This window comes from Mesoplodon bidens (assembly GCF_964165515.1).
Source record: "Mesoplodon bidens genome assembly, chromosome: 11".
In the NCBI taxonomy this organism is placed as follows: domain Eukaryota; kingdom Metazoa; phylum Chordata; class Mammalia; order Artiodactyla; family Ziphiidae; genus Mesoplodon; species Mesoplodon bidens.
Window position 1 is genome coordinate 31,041,128 of NC_138167.1, and position 20,956 is coordinate 31,062,083.

General features: G+C 38.7%; 1 protein-coding gene across 1 annotated transcript; it reads right to left on the reverse strand.

Annotated features, from left to right (window-relative positions):
* Window positions 1–5,188: 5,188 nt before the first annotated feature.
* On the reverse strand, window positions 5,189–11,080 carry LYZ (lysozyme). Its single transcript, XM_081248951.1, has 4 exons — window positions 10,907–11,080; window positions 9,508–9,672; window positions 7,431–7,509; window positions 5,189–6,117 (listed from the first exon to the last, which is right to left on the reverse strand). Exons 1-4 carry the CDS (start codon window positions 11,040–11,042, stop codon window positions 6,051–6,053), a joined length of 447 nt encoding a protein of 148 aa, XP_081105077.1. The 5' UTR covers window positions 11,043–11,080; the 3' UTR covers window positions 5,189–6,050.
* Window positions 11,081–20,956: the final 9,876 nt, after the last annotated feature.

The window sequence follows — 20,956 nt, forward strand, 5'->3', positions numbered from 1 at the left end:
GTCCTGCAAGCCGTGCCGTGTGGCCTAAATAAATAAGCTACAAGGATATATTGTACAATACAGGGAACATAGTTAATATTTTATAATAACTATAAATGAAATATAACCTTTAAAAATTGTGAATCACTATGGTGTACACATGAAACATATAATATTGTACTTCAACTATACCTCAATAAAGAAAAAAAAGACCTAGAGTTTGGGAATTGAACTAATAATAGATACAAAGAAAGCTAAGCCAATTTAAAAATCATGCAGGTATTAGCTCTAGGGAAAATAAACTCTTGCTTAAGAGAAGAAAGTAATTGTATTTATGGCTATGTAAATACTGAGTATTGATCTAAAAACATATATGTAATTACACTGGAAGGATGGGTTTTAGGGAAAGATGCCATGTGTGATAGAGATGGAGGAGAAAATAGAACTTAATCCTTAACTTGCATAGTGGGAATCAATATCTTAAAATGAAAAAATCCAGAAGGAGCAATACAAGCCTAATACTTAAAAGCATGGGAGTAAATATAAAATTGTTTTTTTTTTTTTTGGGTCGTGCCACACAGCTTGTGGGATCTCAGCTCCCCAGTCAGGGCTTGAACCCGGGCCACAGCAGTGAAAGTGCCAAATCCTAACCATTAGGCCACCAGGGAACTCCCTAAAATTCTTAACATTAAGCTAAAAGAGTAGAAAATTGCGCATGTGAAGGGGGAGAAATGGGGAGTTACATCTTTCAAAACAAACCTTGTAGAACTATCTGACTCTGTAAACATTGAGAATTTATAACCTTGTTAAAATTTAAAATGATTCAAAATATAATGTGCATAAAAGACGTGCATTTAATCGAAAAACACTATGTCTATGAATGACATTAGTCACTCATGATTGTAACTTTTAGTAATTCCCTTTAGCAACTTCTAAGAAAATATTTTTTAAATAAGTCCGCTAAATACAAGTGCAAGAAATGTGCTCAGGGCTTAGTTACAATTAGTGCTACATGAAGAGTCCCGTTATCATCTGGAATATCACTCTGCATTTCAAATAATATCCTGAGGTGAAACTAAGCAACATAGGAATTGAATTTCTTTTTAAAATGATCAAACTTTGATATTGATTTTTTACTTCATTCTCAGAATAAGTGTTGAAATTTGGTTTGTGAACTTGATTGTATTAATATAACAGGTATAAGTAAGACATATTTATCAAAAACACTAAGCAGAATCTCCAAAAAATATTGCTTTCCCTCTTAAGCCAACTTTTGCTAATCTCTGATTATTTCTTCAGTCAGCCATTGTTATGGGTCTGTCCTGGTGCTTCTTGGATATATCCTATCTCTGCATCTGAGCTGTCACTCTTCAAGCCTCTTTCCCCTACCTTGACTCATTCTTCGTACACCTCTGGAAATCCTGATATGAATAAACCCATATTCTTTTTTGTTTATTCATATGAAAATGGTCCCAGAATCTTGAAGCCTGAGGCTGAACCTGTATTGGGGCCCTCTGCTGTCCTCCCATGGCTGGTCACATAGATTTGAGACCTGACCCTTGGAACCCCAGAAGCTGCTGTACTGGAATCATGTGGGATCAGAGAGTAAGAAAAATCTCAGAGGGACTTCCCTGGTGGCGCAGTGGTTAAGCATCCACCTGCCAATGCAGTGGATACGGGTTCGAGCCCTGGTCTGGGAAGATCCCACAGGCCACGGAGCAACCAAGCCCGTGCACCACAACTACTGAGCCTGCACTCTAGAGCCCAGGAGCCACAACTACTGAGCCCGTGCACCACAACTACTGAAGCCCACATGCCTAGAGTCTGTGCTCCGCAACAAGAGAAGCCACCGCAATGAGAAGCCCGTGCTCCTCAACGAAGAGTAGCCCCCGCTCGCCACAACCAGAGAAAGCCCGCACACAGCAACGAAGACCCAACATAGCCAAAAATAAATAAAATAAAATAAATTAATTTTTAAAAAAGAAAAGAAAAATCTCAGAATGCCCAGCATGGGGGAATATACTAAATAATCGGAGAGATTCAATCAGTGGATATTTATTGAGCATGTATCATGTTATAGGCACTGTTCTAGGTGTTTGGAATATGGGTGTAAACAAGAGTAAAACATTTCTGCCCTTCCTCCTGTAAGGACAGTGGCCCAGCATGGTGTGTCAGAGTAACACATGTAACACAGTAAAGAAGGTGTCCAGATGTGGAAGTAGGGGTGGCCCAATGAGGGGTATCAAAGCCTGAGTGGAGAGCATCTATTCCATGGTGTGGCAGTATTGGGAGATTGGTTACATATAGGCAAATTGATCAAATATATGCATGTGCTAAGGATACGTTTTCAGGATATGAAGGACAATGGGTGCCAGGTTTCTCACTGTCATAGAAGGGAGTTACCAAATGAAAAAGGAAAAAACTAGAATTAACCTTGTGGTGTGGGATTGGAATTGGAGGTATTATACGAATTCAATTTAAATAGATAAATATTATGTCAATACATATCCTCTAGCCCTGGCCATTGATGGGGCCTGGGAACAATGACACTCTAGTGCCCAGAGCTTGTTTTTTTTTTTTTTTTTTTTTTTTTTTTGCGGTACGCGGGCCTCTCACTGCTGTGGCCTCTCCCGTTGTGGAGCACGGGCTCCGGACGCGCAGGCTCAGCGGCCATGGCTCACGGGCCCAGCCACTCCGCGGCATGTGGGATCTTCCCGGACTGGGGCACGAACCCGTGTCCCCTGCATCGGCAGGCGGACTCTCAACCACTGCGCCACCAGGGAAGCCCCCAGAGCTTGTTTTTTAAATACCATTATCCACTATGAGGAATAAGGGCTCTTTGGAGAAATGGCTGATTCCAGGCTGAAGCAGGAAAAGAACAAGGTGAGCCTTAGAATATCTTATGCCAGAAAACAAAAAAGTGCACAAAGAATGATGGGGACATGTCAAAATGACACAGAACTAGCTTGCAGAGGCTCTAGTGGCCAAATCAGGGACAATGTGAACATCAAAATAAGTGATAGTAATGGATTATGACTCACTATAATTTGAATAAAGTAGGAAGCCAGGGGTCCGTACTGATATAATAAGTAAATGCATACATGGACATTTTGATGAGGAACAAAATTTCTCAAAGTATCTTACCCTCTCCCAAATACTTCACAGTGGAGGTGACTTGCAGACATCACCTTATTCAAATGATGAATGTGAACACCATCAGTAACAGAATATTTAAAAACTGCATGTCACCTGAAAGGATCCAACGAGAAGAGCACAATCACTTCTGTGGTATCCCTGCCAAAGATGCATAACCTAATCTAATCAAGAGAATATCAGAAAAATCTTAGGTCATTTTACAACATAGCTGGTTTGTGGTCTTCAAAAGGGTTAAAGTCAGCAAAGTCAAGAAAAAACGTGAAGTGATCCAGATTGAAGGAAACTGAAAAACATAACAACCAAATATAACACATGATTCTGAATTATACCTTTTAATTAAGAAGGACCTTTGGGGACAGTTGATGAAATTGAATAGGATCTGATGATTAGGTGGTCCTAATTTGTCCGTGTTAACCTCCTGATTTGGATGATGTTTTGAGGTTATGTAGGAATTACACACAGAATGATTCAGAGCCACAGGGCAGCATGTTGGCAGTGTATTCCCAAACTGTTCAGAAAACATAAAAGGCTGTACTTTACTTGCAAATTTTGGGGAAGATTGAGATGATGTCAGTGTCTTTAAAAAGTGGGAAAAACTCTTATTCTTTTGAAAGTTATAATTCAGCAAGAAGAGACAAATAAATGAAGAAGTAAAACATGTCTCTCAAATGGTTATAGGCTTGAGCCCGGGGTACTCCCACAGTTAAAAATCAAACAGCAGAGAAACAGTCAGCCAAGAAGGACTGAGAAGGAGCCATCAATGAGGCAGGATGTAAATGAGGAGAAGCTGAGAAAAAAACTAGAAGTATGACAAATGCTGCTGAGAGATCAAGTAAGATGAACAGAAAACAAGTGATCACTAGAACTGGCCCCAAGGCATCATGGAATGAGTCATGTTGGAGCAGTTTTCAGCTGAGTGAGGATAGCAGTCAGATGAAGACGAGTTGAAAAGAGAAAGGGAAGTGAGGATGTGGAGTTGGTAAATATAGATATCTCATCCCACAAGTGTTGTTGTAAAAGGAAGCAGAGAATGATGCTGTAGTTGGAGGATTATGTAAAGAATACAGAGAGTTCTCTGTAAGATGGAAGGTTACCAGGGCAGTTTGTACAGTGACGGGGGTGATCCAGCAAAGAGGGAGAAATTCAGGATGCATGAAACAGCCTAAATTGGAGTAGTGAGAGGGCTTCGATGACGATTGCATGTGGAGACACTGCCACTGGCAGGAGCAGAGGCCCTTCATCCTAGTAATAAAGGGGAAGGAAGAGACGATGGGCCCAGGGAAAGACGTGACCTCTGTTAATGGTGGTGAGGAGGGGGAGAATTTTGTCTAAGGTTGTGTCTATTCTTTCAGTGTAATATGAGGCCAGGTCATCTACTGACAGCAGAGAGTGTGGAAGGCCAGTGGTTGGGCGTGTGTGCTGGGACTTTGAAATGAGAGAAGTAAATAGTGATAGTCATTTTGGAGAGTGGGGACACCGACACAGAAGGATTGCAGAGAAGTGAGTAAGATGACCAGGCAGACTTGAAAGCCCATTTGAGATTTGTGTTTATGAATTTAAAGTGAGGGAAGGGCTTCCCTGGTGGCGCAGTGGTTGAGAGTCCACCTGCCGATGCAGGGGACATGGGTTTGTGCCCCAATCCGGGAGGATCCCGCATGCCGCGGAGCGGCTGGGCCCATGAGCCATGGCCGCTGAGCCTGCGCATCCGGAGCCTGTGCTCCGCAACGGGAGAGGCCACAACAGTGAAAAAGTGAGGAGAATTCCCTGACAGTCCAGTGGTTAAGACTCCGCACTTTCACTGCTGAGTGCGCGGGTTCAATCCCTGGTCGGGGAACTAAGATCCCACAAGCCGCGCGGCACGGCCAAAAAAATAAAAAATAAAAAAAATAAAGTGACATCTGTCAGCATATTTTTGGATTTTTCCAGCAATATCCAGCTGTTTCGGTACAGGTGAGGATGTAGGAAATACTAAGTGTCAGATCATTTTTTTCCGAGTATATACATATGTATTTCTTCAGAGATACTAAACGGCTCTAAACAAAGAGACAAGGTATGAATTGCAAAGCTTTTAATGAAAATGTTTGTAGTTTTTACAGCATGCAGAATTTCACACCTGTGGTTAATTAGCAATTACTTCAATACTTGAAAACTCATCTGCCTCTGAATTTGTCATAATGCATGAATCTAACTTAATAAAATTAAGGAAAAGCAACAGGTCATCTAATCCCTCTTTATATTCCTTCATGACCAGCAAGATGCATAAATGAGTTCTTTAAAAGTGATAAGATAGATTGATATATAAACTGTGAGTTTATTTTTAAAGCTGTGTAAATGCAACATTTCTAAGAAAACATTTAAATCAAAGGTCACACTTTATGGAAACAAAATTCTTAATTCAGGCTTTTTTTAGTTTTAGCCACTTGGCATTCTGCTCTCCTTAAAATTTTATATTGCCCAACAACGAGTGGTTATCGTTTACTGTTTTGGGAGATGACAGAACAGATGAAGGTGTCACATGCCTACACAAGTGGGATTTTGCCTAAGCTCCATTTGTTTAAACATATTCTTTGGTTATATTTTTATTGCATATTGGGGAGTACTTATATCATTCAAGATTAAGTCTGGGTTATTTCTTTGATTAAGAACTGAATGTACTGGACATATATTTGATAATTAAGATTTTAGACAAATATTCACCAGCATTAGTTCTATTAGCAAACCGAAAAATATTGTAGGCCTAATATAATACAACAAACACATGAGGTAAACATTAAGCCTCTTAGAAGAAAGACCATATGCTCCTGCTTCTGTAAAAACATTATTTGTTTGAAAGAATGGTAGTATGACCTTTCGCTCAACTATTACTTCCTTAATGTGAAAAAGAGACAATGAGCTGAAGAAAGAAAACTCCACAGTTACACTCTGCAACCCTGAACATATTTCCTGAGATCTCGGTTTTGACAGTGATTTCTCCATGCCACCCTGCAGAGAAAGATGAAACACATGGTAAGAAGGTTAAAACATACCTTCATTGTAATACACATACTTCAAATCCTTTGGGAGAACAAAATAGTTTATCAATACTGAAATACAAGCTACAGATCAATCCAAGTATTAAATGGAGATATGTATACCAAGTACTTCCTGTCTCCCCCCAAGCCTTCACTAGAGCACAGAATGCTGAAGAAGAATGTTGAGTCCCGTGTAGTCCACAACTGCAAATTACATTCCACATTTACTTAATTACAAAAATAATTTCAAGATATGACAAGGAGTTCATAGAGTGTGGAAAATCTTAAAAACTCTAGAAATTGGGACTTCCCTGGTGGTACAGTGGTTGAGAATCCGCCTTCTAATGCAGGGGACGTGGGTTCGAACCCTGGTCAGGGAAGTAAGATCCCGCATGCTGCAGGGCAACTAAGCCCATGTGGCACAACTACTGACCCCGAGCACCACAGCTAGAGAGCCCATGTGCTCTGAAGCCTGTGCGCCAAAACTAGAGAGAAGTCCGCGCACGGCAACGAAGAGCCCACGAGCTGCCACGAGGACCCAACGCAGCCCAAAATAATAAATAAATAAATATTTTTTAAAAAGAAAAAAACTCTAGAAATCTCCTAAAAAAAATTGAGGAGTAAAAGAATAAGATTCTGAATCAGTTAACGTAGATGGTTTCTATGTGATACGTTGTTTAGCATATATACCTAAAGCTGCAATTTTCAGTTCTCAGTAGCATATGTTGGTCTTTGGAAATATTCCCTCACTTCTCTCATAACAGTAGGGTAAAACAGCTCTCCCCTTTAATGATTAACACATTGCATGCTCTGTAACAGGAACTAACATAGTGTTGTAGGTCCATTTTACTGCAAACACCGAGAAACGAACATACAAACAAACTCATAGAAAAACAGGTTGGATTTGTGGTTACCAGAGGTGGAGGTTGTGGGTGGTGTGAGGGGAGGGGATTGGATGAAGGCAGTCAAAGGTACTACAAACTTCCAGTGATAAGTACTAAAGATATAATGTACAACATGATATATATAATTAACACTGCTGTATGTTATATACGAAAGTTGTTGAGAGAATAAATCCTGAGACTTTGCATCATACACACAAATTTTTTCTTCTATTTCTTTAATTTTGTATCCATATGAGATAATGGATGTTCACTAAACTTATTGTGATAATCATTTCATGATGTATGTAAGTCAAATCATTACGCTGTACACCTTAAACTTATACAGTGCTGTATGTCAATTACATCTCAATAAAACTGGAAGGGAAAAAAAAAAGCATACCATGCTCTAATGCCTTGTGGATCACGGACAACCCTCTTTGCACATGTTACAGCTTCAGTGATGTCATCTTTCAGCAACGCTGAAAAAGAAGTGGTGAGAAATGGAAACAACGCTCATAGAAATTTCATTTTAAGTTTAGGTTCAGCCAGCTTCATTCTCTTAGGCTGAGAAAAGAACAACTAAAATTATTTTTTAAGAGTCCATGTATCTGTGAATGTTGGGGGAAAACTCATTCTTCATTCCATCCCATTTGGCATGAAATAAACCATTCTGTTTCTCATTTACCAAAGTCATTGGAAGCTCTGGAATTATTCACTAATGTGATAGAAGGTTCTCTTTTTACTAGGCACTGTAAAAAACAAAACAAAACAGAAACAAACCCACAAGCAGAAACCGGTCTAGCACTTTTTTGCTCAGCAATTCTACTACTGGAAATTCACCCTAAAGAAATAATAAGAGATGTACCCAGAAATGTATGTACAAGGTGTTTCATAGCAATTAATAATAGGGGAAAATGGAAACAGCCTAAGTGCTTAACAGCTAAGAGTTGGATTGATAAATTATAGAATATTTATAAAGTGGAATTCTATTCATCTTTAAAAAATAATAAAGATTGGTATTTGACAAAAATAATTTTGTGTAATAAAGAGCAAATTGTAAAGCAGTAAATATAGTACAATTTCATTTTTGTTGAAACACACATTGCTTACATGTTTGTATGTGTGTACATATGTGTATAACATAGCTTTACATTCATATATGTAAGTGATACATATCCTCAGAGAATATATGTATACCAAAAGTTTCCAGTAGTCATACATCTCTGGGTAGTAAGAATTTTTATTCAATGAACACAGATTATTATATAATACAGAATATTTTTAAAAATAAATTAACTGGATACAAAAGAATATTCTAAGACGAATCTTCTCTTTTAATATTTAAAAATTTAACAATATCAATTTTGTAATACTTCTCCAATATTTTATGTACTAAAGATTCCACGTTATCTCTCTTTTAAAAGGAACTAAATAGAATATTTGTTTCACCCCAATTAAATAAATCTGTAAATTAACTTGTTAGAATAACAATGTTTATATAAGAACTATATTTTTCGGAGATGCAAACTAAAGAATTTAGAAATGAAATGTCATAATGTTTCTAATTCACTTTAAAGTCACTCAGCAAAAAAAAAAAAATATATATATATATAATATATACATAAAAGTAAATATGACAAAATGCTTACTGTTAAAGTACATGATGAGCATATTGATGTTTATTATACTAATATACTAATGTTTCTAATTTTCCATATATTTAAAACATTTCATAATAAATAAAAAGTAAAAACAATTTTTCAAAAAGGACCACACATATTCCTCCTCTTTGGTTAACTACTAATCCTTTCATTTTCCAATAAAGGAGCGTAGATTAAAAAAAAAAAAAAGACCACACACCAAATTATCCCTAAACCTCCCCAAACAAGGTAAGTAGGAGGAATGGCAATGTTCTTTTTTTCCTTTTTTTAAAATTTTATTTTATTTATTTATTTTTTTAACATCTTTACTGGAGTATAATTGCTTTACAATGGTGTGTTAGTTTCTGCTGTATAAAAAGTGAATCAGCTATACATATACATATATCCCCATATCCCCTCCCTCTTGCATCTCCCTGCCACCCTCCCTATCCCAACCCTCTAGGTGGTCACAAAGCACCAAGTTGATCTCCCTGTGCTATGTGGCTGCTTCCCACTAGCTATCTATTTTACATTTGGTAGTGTACATATGTCCAATTGGCACTGCTCTTTACAAAGCATCAACAAGTCCAGTTATAATAAAGTGATGTCATTCCAGAAGCTTTTGTATATTAGAAAACAGCAACCTTTTATGATACCAGCTCTTTAATTTCTTCCTTAAGGAATTATGAGAATAATAAAGAGTTTCTAGAAGTTAAGATGAAGTTTTTCTAGGTCCCTGATGAACCCTTCAAGACCTTTTCATTTGTATTGAATCTCTATTCTTGTAAGTATAACTAGATGGATCCTGTGCCATTACTCAACATTATCTTGTCTTACCACTGCAGGGCATGTTACAGGAGTTAAATGCTCTTGGGGTTTTGCCATCATTACACCAGTAGAGGCTATTGATTTGAAATATCCCATAATCAGTGCTTCGGCTTCCAGGATTGTAGTTTGTAGCTTGTGTGTTATAATTGCTTTCCCAACTGGCCAAACACATCCCTGAAAAAAACGTATTTTAAGTAATAAACAGCAACACCATATGATTTATAGTTCATAGCATAATTATATAGTTCTACTTAACTAATTCTATTTTACTAACGACTTTATAAAGATGTATTTTACTTGTAAAATATTTTAACACTTTGGTGTTAAAGGGCCCTTAAGAGAATTATTTTGTTAGCAAATCATTTGGTAATACTAATGAAACAAGGTAACATATTTTTAAAAATATTAAAATAGCTGTTTCTTCCATTGCTATTACCCTTCCCCTGCTCCCATCCCTCAGGTAAGATTCAGCCTAGAATAGGAAAATCAACAGAGATGTTGAGTGGGTTTGGTAATTAGCAGCAGATGTATAGGCTAATGCTTTTTATTAGGAAAAATAAGGATTTTCTGGGAGAAAGAGAATTTCTTATGATACCTAAAGGTGAATTTGGATATCAAATTAGAATCCAGACAACAGGAGTCATAGAATAGGAAAGACTGTGTCATCCATCCATCCATCTAGCCATTTGCTCATTCGTTCAAAAATAGTTATGGAGGGGAAATGTCTAATTCAATCTGAAACATTCAGTGATTACATTGACAGATACGGACTAAAATATAAAGTAACTTTTACTTAGGGCACATCTTGAATTCTGTGGAAGAAAATGAAAAATAATCAACTAGAGTAAGAATAATAAAATGTCATTTCATGCTGCATTTCAGGAATCCTTATATAGATATTGATTGAGGGGAAATAGGTTCCTACTGTCCCTGTTTTAAGAATTCAATGTAATTTAAAAAAAAACTTTGCTGTTAAAAACCCAACATCATGGTAGGGGGATTAAAAATGAAAAAAATACTACATTACTCAGGCTTGCAGAACCCAAGTTCCAAACTGGAAATGGCTGGAGTCCAACACCAAGGGCTTGATAGACATATCCTCGGTGCACAAATGAATCTTTGAGTCAGCTTACATGTGCCAGCTGGTAAATTTAGTGGCACTAGAAGCGTACAACGGGTCCTGGCATGCTTAAAACGGTATAGAATTTGGTCCTCCCATGCCTCAGTCCTTCACCTGGTACATCTGATTCTAAAGGAACAAGTTGATGTTTTTAACCATTGTAAGTGTACAAACCATCAAAGGAATAAAAAAGTCCATTCACTCAAAGTCCCTTTCTTATTCTTCATCCCCTATGAGTATCTGTTCCATATCTGACTAACTTTTTGGACAGATGAAGAGTTAACTTACAGTTTGCCAGGCTGACTCCCCTGTAGCCATCCAATCCAAGTCTTTTCAAAGTTCTGGCAAGCTCACACCTCTCAAAGATCTTGCCCTGGACAGCGACAGAAAGGAGGAGAAGCCCCAGAATAAGGACAGCCTTCATGCTGACTGAGAAGCCAGACCTCCAGGCTGGCCAGGGCGAGCTGGCCCTGGTATTTAGCATCTTTTCACTTCCTTCTCCGAGTGGTCTGGCAGCTCCACCCTTTGAGACAGGTGGAAAACAGGAACCATTTATTGGTCCACTGACTTTAAAAGTTTTCTTCCTTAGGTTTGAAGAGGGATATTCTGAGGTCCTAAGGATGACCTGCAAGAAAATGATGAAATGACATTGCTTAAAGACATTGCTCAGGAAGAATTGGGATTAGCACTATTGCCAAAAGAGGAACTTCCTCCTATTTTATCATGAATTTCAGCAACTATAAAGGAAAAAAACTGAACATTTTACGTAACTGCAAATGAGCTCCAATCTTTGATTAATATTCATTTTCATTAAATTGTTTTATGTGCCTTCACTATGCTGTCTTCATCTTTTTCACTTAAAATTACTTTATATAATTTCCACAAAAGAACACGACACTCTGTTGTTTTGATAGTTATATAGCACAACACCATGTTGCTCAGACAGACTCCTATACTAACTTTTTTGGTTACTATTGTAAACTCTTAATTTATAAATCAATGTTTACTATTATAAATAAGTCTCATGTGAACAACATTCCTAACTCCTTTCTGACAATGCCTTACTTCACATTTCCATGTTAGAACATAAAGGGTCATTATAAAGCAAAGGAACTTTATAGCAAAACCTACAGAAGAATACCAGAATATGTCACCAAAAAATCTTGCCCTTTGGCATGAGAATGATTTTGAGCTGAAGGCAATTGAAAAGAAGCAGATCCAAGAAAAGTTCTCTGCCCTCCCCCTATTTTCTTGAAAGCAGAACATAAATTTCTGCAGAAATTAATCACCTACAACCCTAGACACTTAGCCCCAAGACAGCACCAGAGGACTCTACAAAACAACATTTACTGACTAGCTATTATCTTCCATTGGTTTCTTATATATTGATCGTCCCACAATTTGCCACCCTTGGAAGCCTAGTGCTTGTTGCTCCTCTAAAAATATATTGTTCTTTGGTTAAGACGATATGTAAGTCCAAGTTCTAGCCACCTCTTTGAGTTACTCATCCCTGCATTTCTCATAAGTATATATGAGATATACATATTAATAAACTTGTTCTCTTGTTAATCTGTCTTTTGTTCCAGAGCCCCAGCCAAAAACCTAAAAGGGTAAAAGGAAACAAATTTTTCCTCCTGTACAGTTTCTGGTGATGGGACAGTAAAAGGCTGGAACACTCCACTCTCCCTAGAGACTATAGTTTAGATATGGGATAACTGAAAACAGACCAGCAGAAGGTAAGAATTCTTACCATGTCAGTCTACCAGATCTCTGTAGTGCACAGTCAAGAGAGGAGGATAAACATTTCTCCTTGTCCCTTCCTTTCCAAATGCACAGTGGCAGGAGAAAAACATTTGTGAAGATAGATCTTGAACCATGACTTTTGTGATTTTGTTGTTGGTAATCAACACCTATGGGTATTGATTCTTAGCCTCCCAGAGTGAGTCATGTTTTCCTTTGTCTCTGTCTTTTGTGTCATTTGTCATAAGGATGAAAAACCGTAAGATGAGAATCTCCTTTTGTCTCATTTTATGTACTGAGAACTTGGCTTTGTAACCAGTGAGAATATTCCCTCTGGCTTCTGCCACTTGGGGGTTGCAGACTGTCTGTCAGGCTTGCATCAGCAGCTAGTCAGCCAGCTAAGAGCCTAAGACATGAAGTGACAGGCAACATTCTTTGTCCAACCATGCTGGCTCTCAGGGGAGTTTGTCTTAATAAAGGGTCTCAGTCCATGAGGGGCCTTTATCGCCTCTACCTTCATTGCCTTGTTTGTGAGGGAAAAATTCTCATCCCAGTATCCCCTTTCTGGTAACACAGATAAGTATGTCAGTGACTTCAGGTGTCTCACTTTGTGGGAGATAGAGGTTTCTTTGACACCTGTGACAATGAAGGTCTTTGCTTTCTTAGGCTAGCTCTGGAGTGGCTCTGCATCTTGAGAGGGCTACATTTCTTAGGGGACACCTTTTGTGTCCATGGTTAAGCCTTGAAATTGGTTTTAAGACATAAAAAGACTTACTGGTTTGGAGTCACAACTGAAATAGGTATATTAAAGATTTGGACTTTTACATCTGAAAGGATTTTTAAGAGAGCCCTCATTTTAAACAGATGTCCTACTGGTACCTATGGGAAGATCAGATTGAAGAAAGGAAGAAAGGAAGGAAGGAGGGAAGGAAGGAAAAGAAGCAAGGAAGAAAGAAAGAAAAAAAGAAAGAAAGGAAGGAAGAAAGGAAGGAAGAAAGAAGAGAGATACAGAGGAATACCTTGGCTAGTGTGAGAAAAAACAAAACACTTCCTTGGGCTTCCCTGGTGGTGCAGTGGTTGAGAGTCTGCCTGCCGATGCAGGGGACACAGGTTCGTGCCCCGGTCCGGGAAGATCCCACATGCCGCGGAGCGGCTGGGCCCGTGAGCCATGGCCGCTGAGCCTGTGCGTCTGGAGCCTGTGCTCCGCTACGGGAGAGGCCACGGCAGTGAGAGGCCTGCGTACCACAAAAAAACAAACAAACAAAAAAAACCCCACTTCCTTAACAAGATTAGGAGGGGAAGATCAGAGAACAAACATCAAGAAGTGCAGGTGGCACTCAAGCAGGTGTACAACTTACGTAAATATTGATAGCCAGGAAATAGCTTTGATAAAGGTTCAGAAAATGCACAGGAAGAGTTGATTTATTGTCCCTTACTCTGTAAGCAGACGCCCACCAGGTCCAGATGTTCACTGTATTTTGGGCCGGCGCTACAAAAAAAAAAAAAAAAAAAATCACGGAACTATCCTATCTTACTGTTAAAGAAAAGAGAAACATTACAGTAATTATCCTAGATTTCTGATAATAGGCAAATATGCCCGAGTTCCTTCTTAGATAAAACCTACAATCCTTTCTCAGTCCCTTGGAAATATTGATCTTACTATATCTTTGAAATGTAAGCATCCAAAGAGACAATTGTTGGGACTTCCCTGGTGGTGCAATGGTTAAGAATCCACCTGCCAATGCAGGGGACAAAGGTTCTAGCCCTGGTCCGGGAAGATCCCACATGCCACGAGCAACTAAGCCTGTGCGCCACAACTACTGAGCCTGCGGTCTAGAGCCCACGAGCCACAACTACGAAAGCCTGCGTGCCTAGAGTCCATGCTCCGCAACAAGAGAAGCCACCACAATGAGCAGCCCACGCGCCTCAACAAAGAGTAGCCCCTGCTAGCTGCAACTAGCAGCAACAAAAACCCAATGCAGCCAAAAATAAATAAATAAATAAATAGATTAAAAATAAAAATTAAAAAAATAACAAATATAATTGTTGGCTAAAGCAACCATGGGACTGGAAAAATGAGAGAGAGAGAGAGAGAGAGAGAGAGAGAGAGAGAGAGAGTTTTAAAAACAAACTGCTATTTTATATTTCCATAAGCTCCCTTGCCCCAAATTTTGTCCACAGCCTCCATAAGATCATGTATTAAAGACTAGTAAAATTCTTAAAAGTCTTTTCCACAAATATTGGTAAAAGCTTCAGCTATCTGAGCAGGTAAACTTAACTTGTTCAATCTGTCAGAAACACCATTTAGATCCAACTATTCTTTTATAAGCTAGTGAGTTTTGTACTACTGTACCTGATATGTGGCTAAGATTTTTAAATGAAATCTATAAGATCTCTGATTGCATCTGTCTATGTGTCTATGTATATCTATATATGTATGTTATGTATATGTGATATTTTTCTCCCTCTGGATAGTATTCCTAAAAACTTGTGAAAGAGCTCTATTTAATTGGCTTAAAGAAAATACAAGTACTTATATAAATTAAGACTAGTCAAATAAGTTTATGTTATCTCTACTAGATGCTTGAGATTATAAAATTATAAATTTAACCTAAGGAAATAAAGTTACAATAAAAACGATTTTCTTAATGTATGTCAACATGGTAGGGGAAAAAAGCCATGTTTAAATGTTTGGGTTCTTTGCTTCTGTGATTTTTGCTACTTGCCTAGTTTGTCAACAACAAAAATAACTTAAAATGATGGTTAACTTTTCATATCTCATGAAATTTTCATGGCAACTCAAGAATAATTGTTAAGAACACATGAATTAAATGGATGTAAGTGGGAGAAAAGTTTGTAAATGAATTTTGCAACAATCATTATGTTCTATAAAATATGTCTGCTTAAAAATAGTTTCCAAAATCTTTTCATAACCTTAACTGTAAATGATGGACATTCATTGAATATCTAGATAATTTCCAAATAAGAGAAAATACTGAAACATTAATTGCCAAACATAGGTTAAGGTAATCTGCTTTTGACTTCTTATTACTGAGAAACTAAAGATATTTGGGTCTGTTAATAACATGTTCTTTTTGCCACTTTAAAAAAATTGTACTATAAAAAGGCATATGTCTCTAGAAATTACAAAATGATGTATTCTTGGGAATACCCTGGCAATCCAGTGCTTAGGACTTGGTGCATTCATTGCCGGGGCCTGGGTTCAATCCCTGGTTGGGGAACTAAGATCCCACAAGCTGTGCAGTGCTGCCAAAATATAAATAAATAAATAAAAAGTAAAAGGAGCAAATAAGATAGAAGATGTGGGTTCTAGGAAACAGGGTTCTAATACAGGAAAGAGGAGAAGGGAAATTATAGAGATGAAGGGAGAAGTGTCCCTGTGGACTCCCTGGGGAAAAGTAGAAGAGATGGCCTAGAATGTCTGAACCTATTGAAGGGAGTTTGACAACTCTGGCTGAGATTTTGGGTAATGAATTAATACATGAATAAGTACATGGAAAACTAAGCAAACAGAAAAGTAAGGCAATTATCAACTCCAAGGAAACCAAAAAACTTAAGAATAGAAATACAACCAAATTATACCATAAAATTATACTCATCTGTGAGTGTTTGTGCATGCTTGTAAAGGGGAACAACAAGGCAAGGGGAGCTGAGAGAGAGCTAAATCTTCATCTTCCTTGGTGGAAATAAATAGAAAATGTCTATGACTGAAAATCAAAACTGAGTAGAATAATCATGCTCGTGAGATATATGGCTGTAATACTAGAATATAGCTAAAGAAGATAAAAATAGCTAAATAAGTTGAAAGGGATTATTACCTCTCGTGTTGGGAATTGGATGAGAAAGGTTAGGGCTATTTTTTTTTTTTTTTTTTGCTGTACGCGGGCTTCTCACTGCTGTGGCCTCTCCCGTTGCGGAGCACAGGCTCCGGACGCGCAGGCTCAGCGGCCATGGCTCACGGGCCCAGCCGCTCCGCGGCACGTGTGATCCTCCTGGACTGGGGCACGAACCCGCGTCCCCTGCATCGGCAGGCGGACTCTCAACCACTGCGCCACCAGGGAAGCCCAGGGCTATTTTTCATCATTAAACTTATAACACTTTATTTGACTTTAAAAATATATACATGTATTTTATGACAAAAAAAGTTTAAAAATGTATTATGTAAGAAAAATAACTAAAAGACATACACCAGAATGTTTACAGTGGTTATTTATGAATACTCTTCAGAATTTTTACTCAATTTGTATATTTTGGCATTTTCCAAGTTTTCTTCTTTCAGCATATATTACTTTTGCAATTAGCAAAATAATAAATAATTACACACACAGAGGAATGTGCAGAATCACTAAAAAAAAAAAAGGATGATTATTTTGAAGTCCTCGACATCCCTCTGTGTATATGAACTCAGCCATTTTTGTAGAAATATTCTGCCATTTAACTTTAAAATTATCTTTCTCCTATACAGCTCTTCTGTACCCAGATCAGTGGTCTCTTAAGTTTCAATGGAAAGGAGTTAAATATTAATTTTCACTGAGCTTCATGAGCTGCATTAAAATGGCATATAAGCTATATAAAAAGAAACGTGAGAGAGTATTTTGGAACAATGTTGTTTTGGTAGGATCATTTTTATCGTATAGTTAGTTAATTTTTTAAAAAGGCTAAAAAATACTCTTACAAGAATAGAATTTATATTCCTTGGAATAAAGCACAAGTTGCCAAGCTCCTGGAACACTGTGTCCCATCCAGGTTTTTTCTTTGGGAGACTATATCATTGAAGGAGGATAAACTGGGGAGGAGACTCCCTGAGGCCAGGGCTATTGAGGAGGCCAGTTTGGCCAGATCTAAGATGATAGTGGTAGCAGGCTTAAAAAGCGGCAGGGCCCTGCATCCTACTCCCATGGGGGGCCCAGAGCAATGGCAAGAGGTCTCTTGGATGGCATGTAGTTGCTGGGGAAATTGAACACAAATTGCCCTGCCTTGGGAATCGATGAAGCTTTGAAAAGGAGCTTCTGCCTGCAAATGAACCACATCAGCTTGGGTAATAACCACCGTATGAACATCTCAGTGATGGACTGAAACTCTAAGGTCTTCCTCAAGTTTTCTGGATTTTGTAGTTTCTTGAGATGCTTGGAAGCTCCTGGGCAGGGGATTAGCTAAAGAAGTTTAAAAAGACTATCACTGACTCACCATTTGGGGAAGTGGGGCTTAGAGACAAATTTTGTTTGATCTAGAAAAATAAAGCAAAGTGGTGTTTCTTGCACCCATTTATGGTATAGCAAATTTATACCCACTGCACCATTTGATCTACACTTACCTGCTCTGAATGGGATTGGAGAGTGGGAAGTGAGATGGCTCTTGGGAGCCCTAGAGATGAAACTATTTTCCTGAAAATGGGTCTTTGGTTCCATGATTCAGGTCACCATTAACTCTGGAGGTAAGCCTAGGTGTTTCAGTTTTCAGTGACTCAGACCATATGGACAGACCACTTTGTCTTGATAACCTTGTTTTGCTATCATCTATCCCATTACTTTTTTTGTTGTGGTTCCTACAATCCTGTTTTTCTCTATTAGCACAAAATTAAAATCTATTTGTGTCAGTATATGAGGGACAGGAAAAACTGTATGAAAATAGGATAACCTCAGAAAGTAACTGACACTGGTAAATCAAAATTGTCTGTATTAATGAAAAGAGGCATTGGCATGAGTTTTGTCAAAAGGTATAAATATTCACTTGTTAGTGAAGCAGTGCCATTTTCTTGAAGCCATTATGGACCTTGGGAGACCACGGTCAGGGCAGCCGCACTCACTGCATTCTCCAGCTGATGCCGTCCTTGTGTAGTTTGGCTCAGGGGTACAGAGGACCTAGTCTCATCTCTGCTGTGGCAGCATGGCTGCTAGGAGAATCTGGAGGGGTGGGGCAGTTGGGAGGGCGGTGGTGGGGAACACCGCTGGGCTCTCTGGGGGAGCCCACATGTTGAAAGGTTAAGGTGGAGTAAATTCTTCTTCAACGAATGTAGTGTGTAACAGCCTTGTGAAACAGGACCAGCACACAGCTGCTCCCAGCAAGTCCAGCAGCCTGGCCACAGGTCAGAGTGGCTCCCTGTGGTGACATTCCCTGACTTAGGAGCAGTGCTTGACCCCAATCCAAAGGTGGCATTTTGTTGGCCCCTCAGGTATATGGGTCATTGAAAAATGGTAAATGGTTTGGGTTTGCTTAATCCAGACCACTTTCCCTTCTTTTAGCTCTCGATATCCCTGTAATTTAAGTTCCCACTCTTTGCAAAATAGATCAAACAAGATAATTTCCTGTGTTCCCTGACACCATCCAAACTCCAGAAATCATCTAACTTTTGTACTTAATTTTCTCTATGGTCTTGCTGTTTTTGTGTTTTGAGTGAGGTAATTGGTTCATACCAAGAAAAAGTAATACTATTTAACATACACAAGAGAAATTATTTCTACTATGGTAGCAATACTGTGCTGTAAGAGTCTCTAGTTACTGTGCTCTAGCACAGAGCCACAAGTTACGGACCCATCAATTGATCATTAAGCCTAAAAAGTAGTACTAGCCTAGTAATCTGCCATGTACTTTACTGCTAGTCATAGATGAGATTTTACCATTCCTGATACTTGCCACGTACTCACTCTTCTGTCTTCATTCCTGCTGTTTCCTCTGTGTACTATGTAGACAACGAAAGAAATGTTAGGATATCTGGTGGCAAAGAGAAAGTCGGAGGGGTGAGCAGGACCAGACCTGGAAGCTTAGTCCCCCAAACTGTGAGATTCAGCACTTAATCCCAAAGACAATGGGAAACTATTCATGAGTATTAAACTGGAGAGTAACTGGATCAAAATCTTAACAAAACAAAACAAAACAAAACACTCTAGATTGGATTCAGGGACCGCTGCTAGAAAACTGGCAAGGAATCCAGATGGCAGACAAAGGTGGGGGTGGGTAACAGAGAGAACTGGGAGGGTTTCAGAGATATTTAGGAGGTTTGAATAATCAGGATTAGAGATTATCCAGACCAGTTTGAGATACAGGGGAAAAGGAAAGGTAAATAATACTAGCTTTTGTTTATCGAATGCTTATGAAGTGTTAACCACTTAACAAACATTACTTATAATTCTTACAGGGGTCTTAAAGGTAGGTATTATATCTATTTTACAGATGAAAAAATATATGTCCCAGAGAAGAAAAGTCTCTTGCCCAAAGACATACAGCTAGTGAGTGGAAGAGCTGGGATTTGGATTCAGGTCAGTTCCATGGTCTTTTCCGTTTACCACATTACCTTGTAAAAGTTGAAGTGAATGGGAAGAAGTTCTACTGCGACCCAGTTCTCACCCTTTGACACACTATAACTCTTTTGTCTACCTCTTGTCTGATTTTAGCTCCCAATATAGTTGTGCAAACCCATTTTATGTATTTATTTTAAAAGTGTGATTTTTCTCTAAGAGGTTGATCTAACACCAGGCAATGCCATGGAACAGTTAACAGACAATTTAAAAATCAATATTCTTGATATGTGAACAACTGATAATTGTGGCAAGCCTTTGATCTCTTTGTGAATACTTCCTTTGTACTATTACTTCTGTTATCATTATGCAATCAGAACTTAGGCTGGATCTCACTTCACTTCCCGCCCCCCCCCCCTTTTTTTTTTTTTTGCAGTACGCGGGCTCCTCACTGTTGTGGCCTCTCCCGTTGCGAAGCACAGGCTCCGGACGCGCAGGCTCAGCGGCCATGGCTCACGGGCCCAGCCACTCCGCGGCCTGTGGGATCTTCCCGGACTGCGCGTCCCCTGCATCGGCAGATGGACTCTCAACCACTGCGCCACCAGGGAAGCCCAACTTCCCCCTTTTTTTTTTTTTCTGCCCCTTTTCACGTTATGAACAAATATTTCCCTTCCCACAATCGGTCAGGTTACAAAATCCTTTCTCAGTTTACACAACAATTGGGCATTCATCATTGAGAAATTATAATGAAATAGGTAACTGACTTTTCAAACATGTGTTAAAACAGTCTTGTTTAGAAAGAGATGGAAACGCTCCAACTTTAGTTTCCTCTTTCCAGAAGAGTATTCTGATTTCATTTCTCTATTAAGTATGACTTTTGGGTTTCAGGTTTGTTTGATTTTTTTATTTGTGCCAGTGCAACTGCATAATCATTAAACTTCTTTCATTGAACTAGAAAACAATGATTTCAATCCGTACATTAGCTCTGGTAACATCACAAAATGTTGGGAGAGGAGAGAAGAAATTCTTGCAAGTGGGGGAATAAGGTCATGTATTTGGGTTGTATTTTCCCCCCCCTCTCGACAAACAAACATTTTATTGCTACCCTTAGCAAGCAAATAAGATAGTATGCTTAACTTCTTATTAACAACAATTTATATGTACACATTTAACTGAAGATGGTGCGGTTCTCCCTTTGACATCACTCTAAATTGTTTAAGATGCAGCCACACATTTTCTCACCCCAATCCCCCATCTCAGGTCAATATCATACCTCTGTGAGGTGGCTGGTTTGCTGGCATGGGAGTGGTCTATTTCCAGCTCAGTCAGAAAGGAACTGAAC

Excerpts from the sequence above, each read along its gene's own strand:
- LYZ (XM_081248951.1), bottom strand. The coding sequence starts at position 11,042 with ATGAAGGCTGTCCTTATTCTGGGGCTTCTCCTCCTTTCTGTCGCTGTC. Across the intron at positions 9,673-10,906 it reads GGGAGTCAGCCTGGCAAACT|GGATGTGTTTGGCCAGTTGG; the intron begins GTAAGTTAACTC and ends CGTTTTTTTCAG. Across the intron at positions 6,118-7,430 it reads CCACAAGGCATTAGAGCATG|GGTGGCATGGAGAAATCACT; the intron begins GTATGCTTTTTT and ends CTTTCTCTGCAG.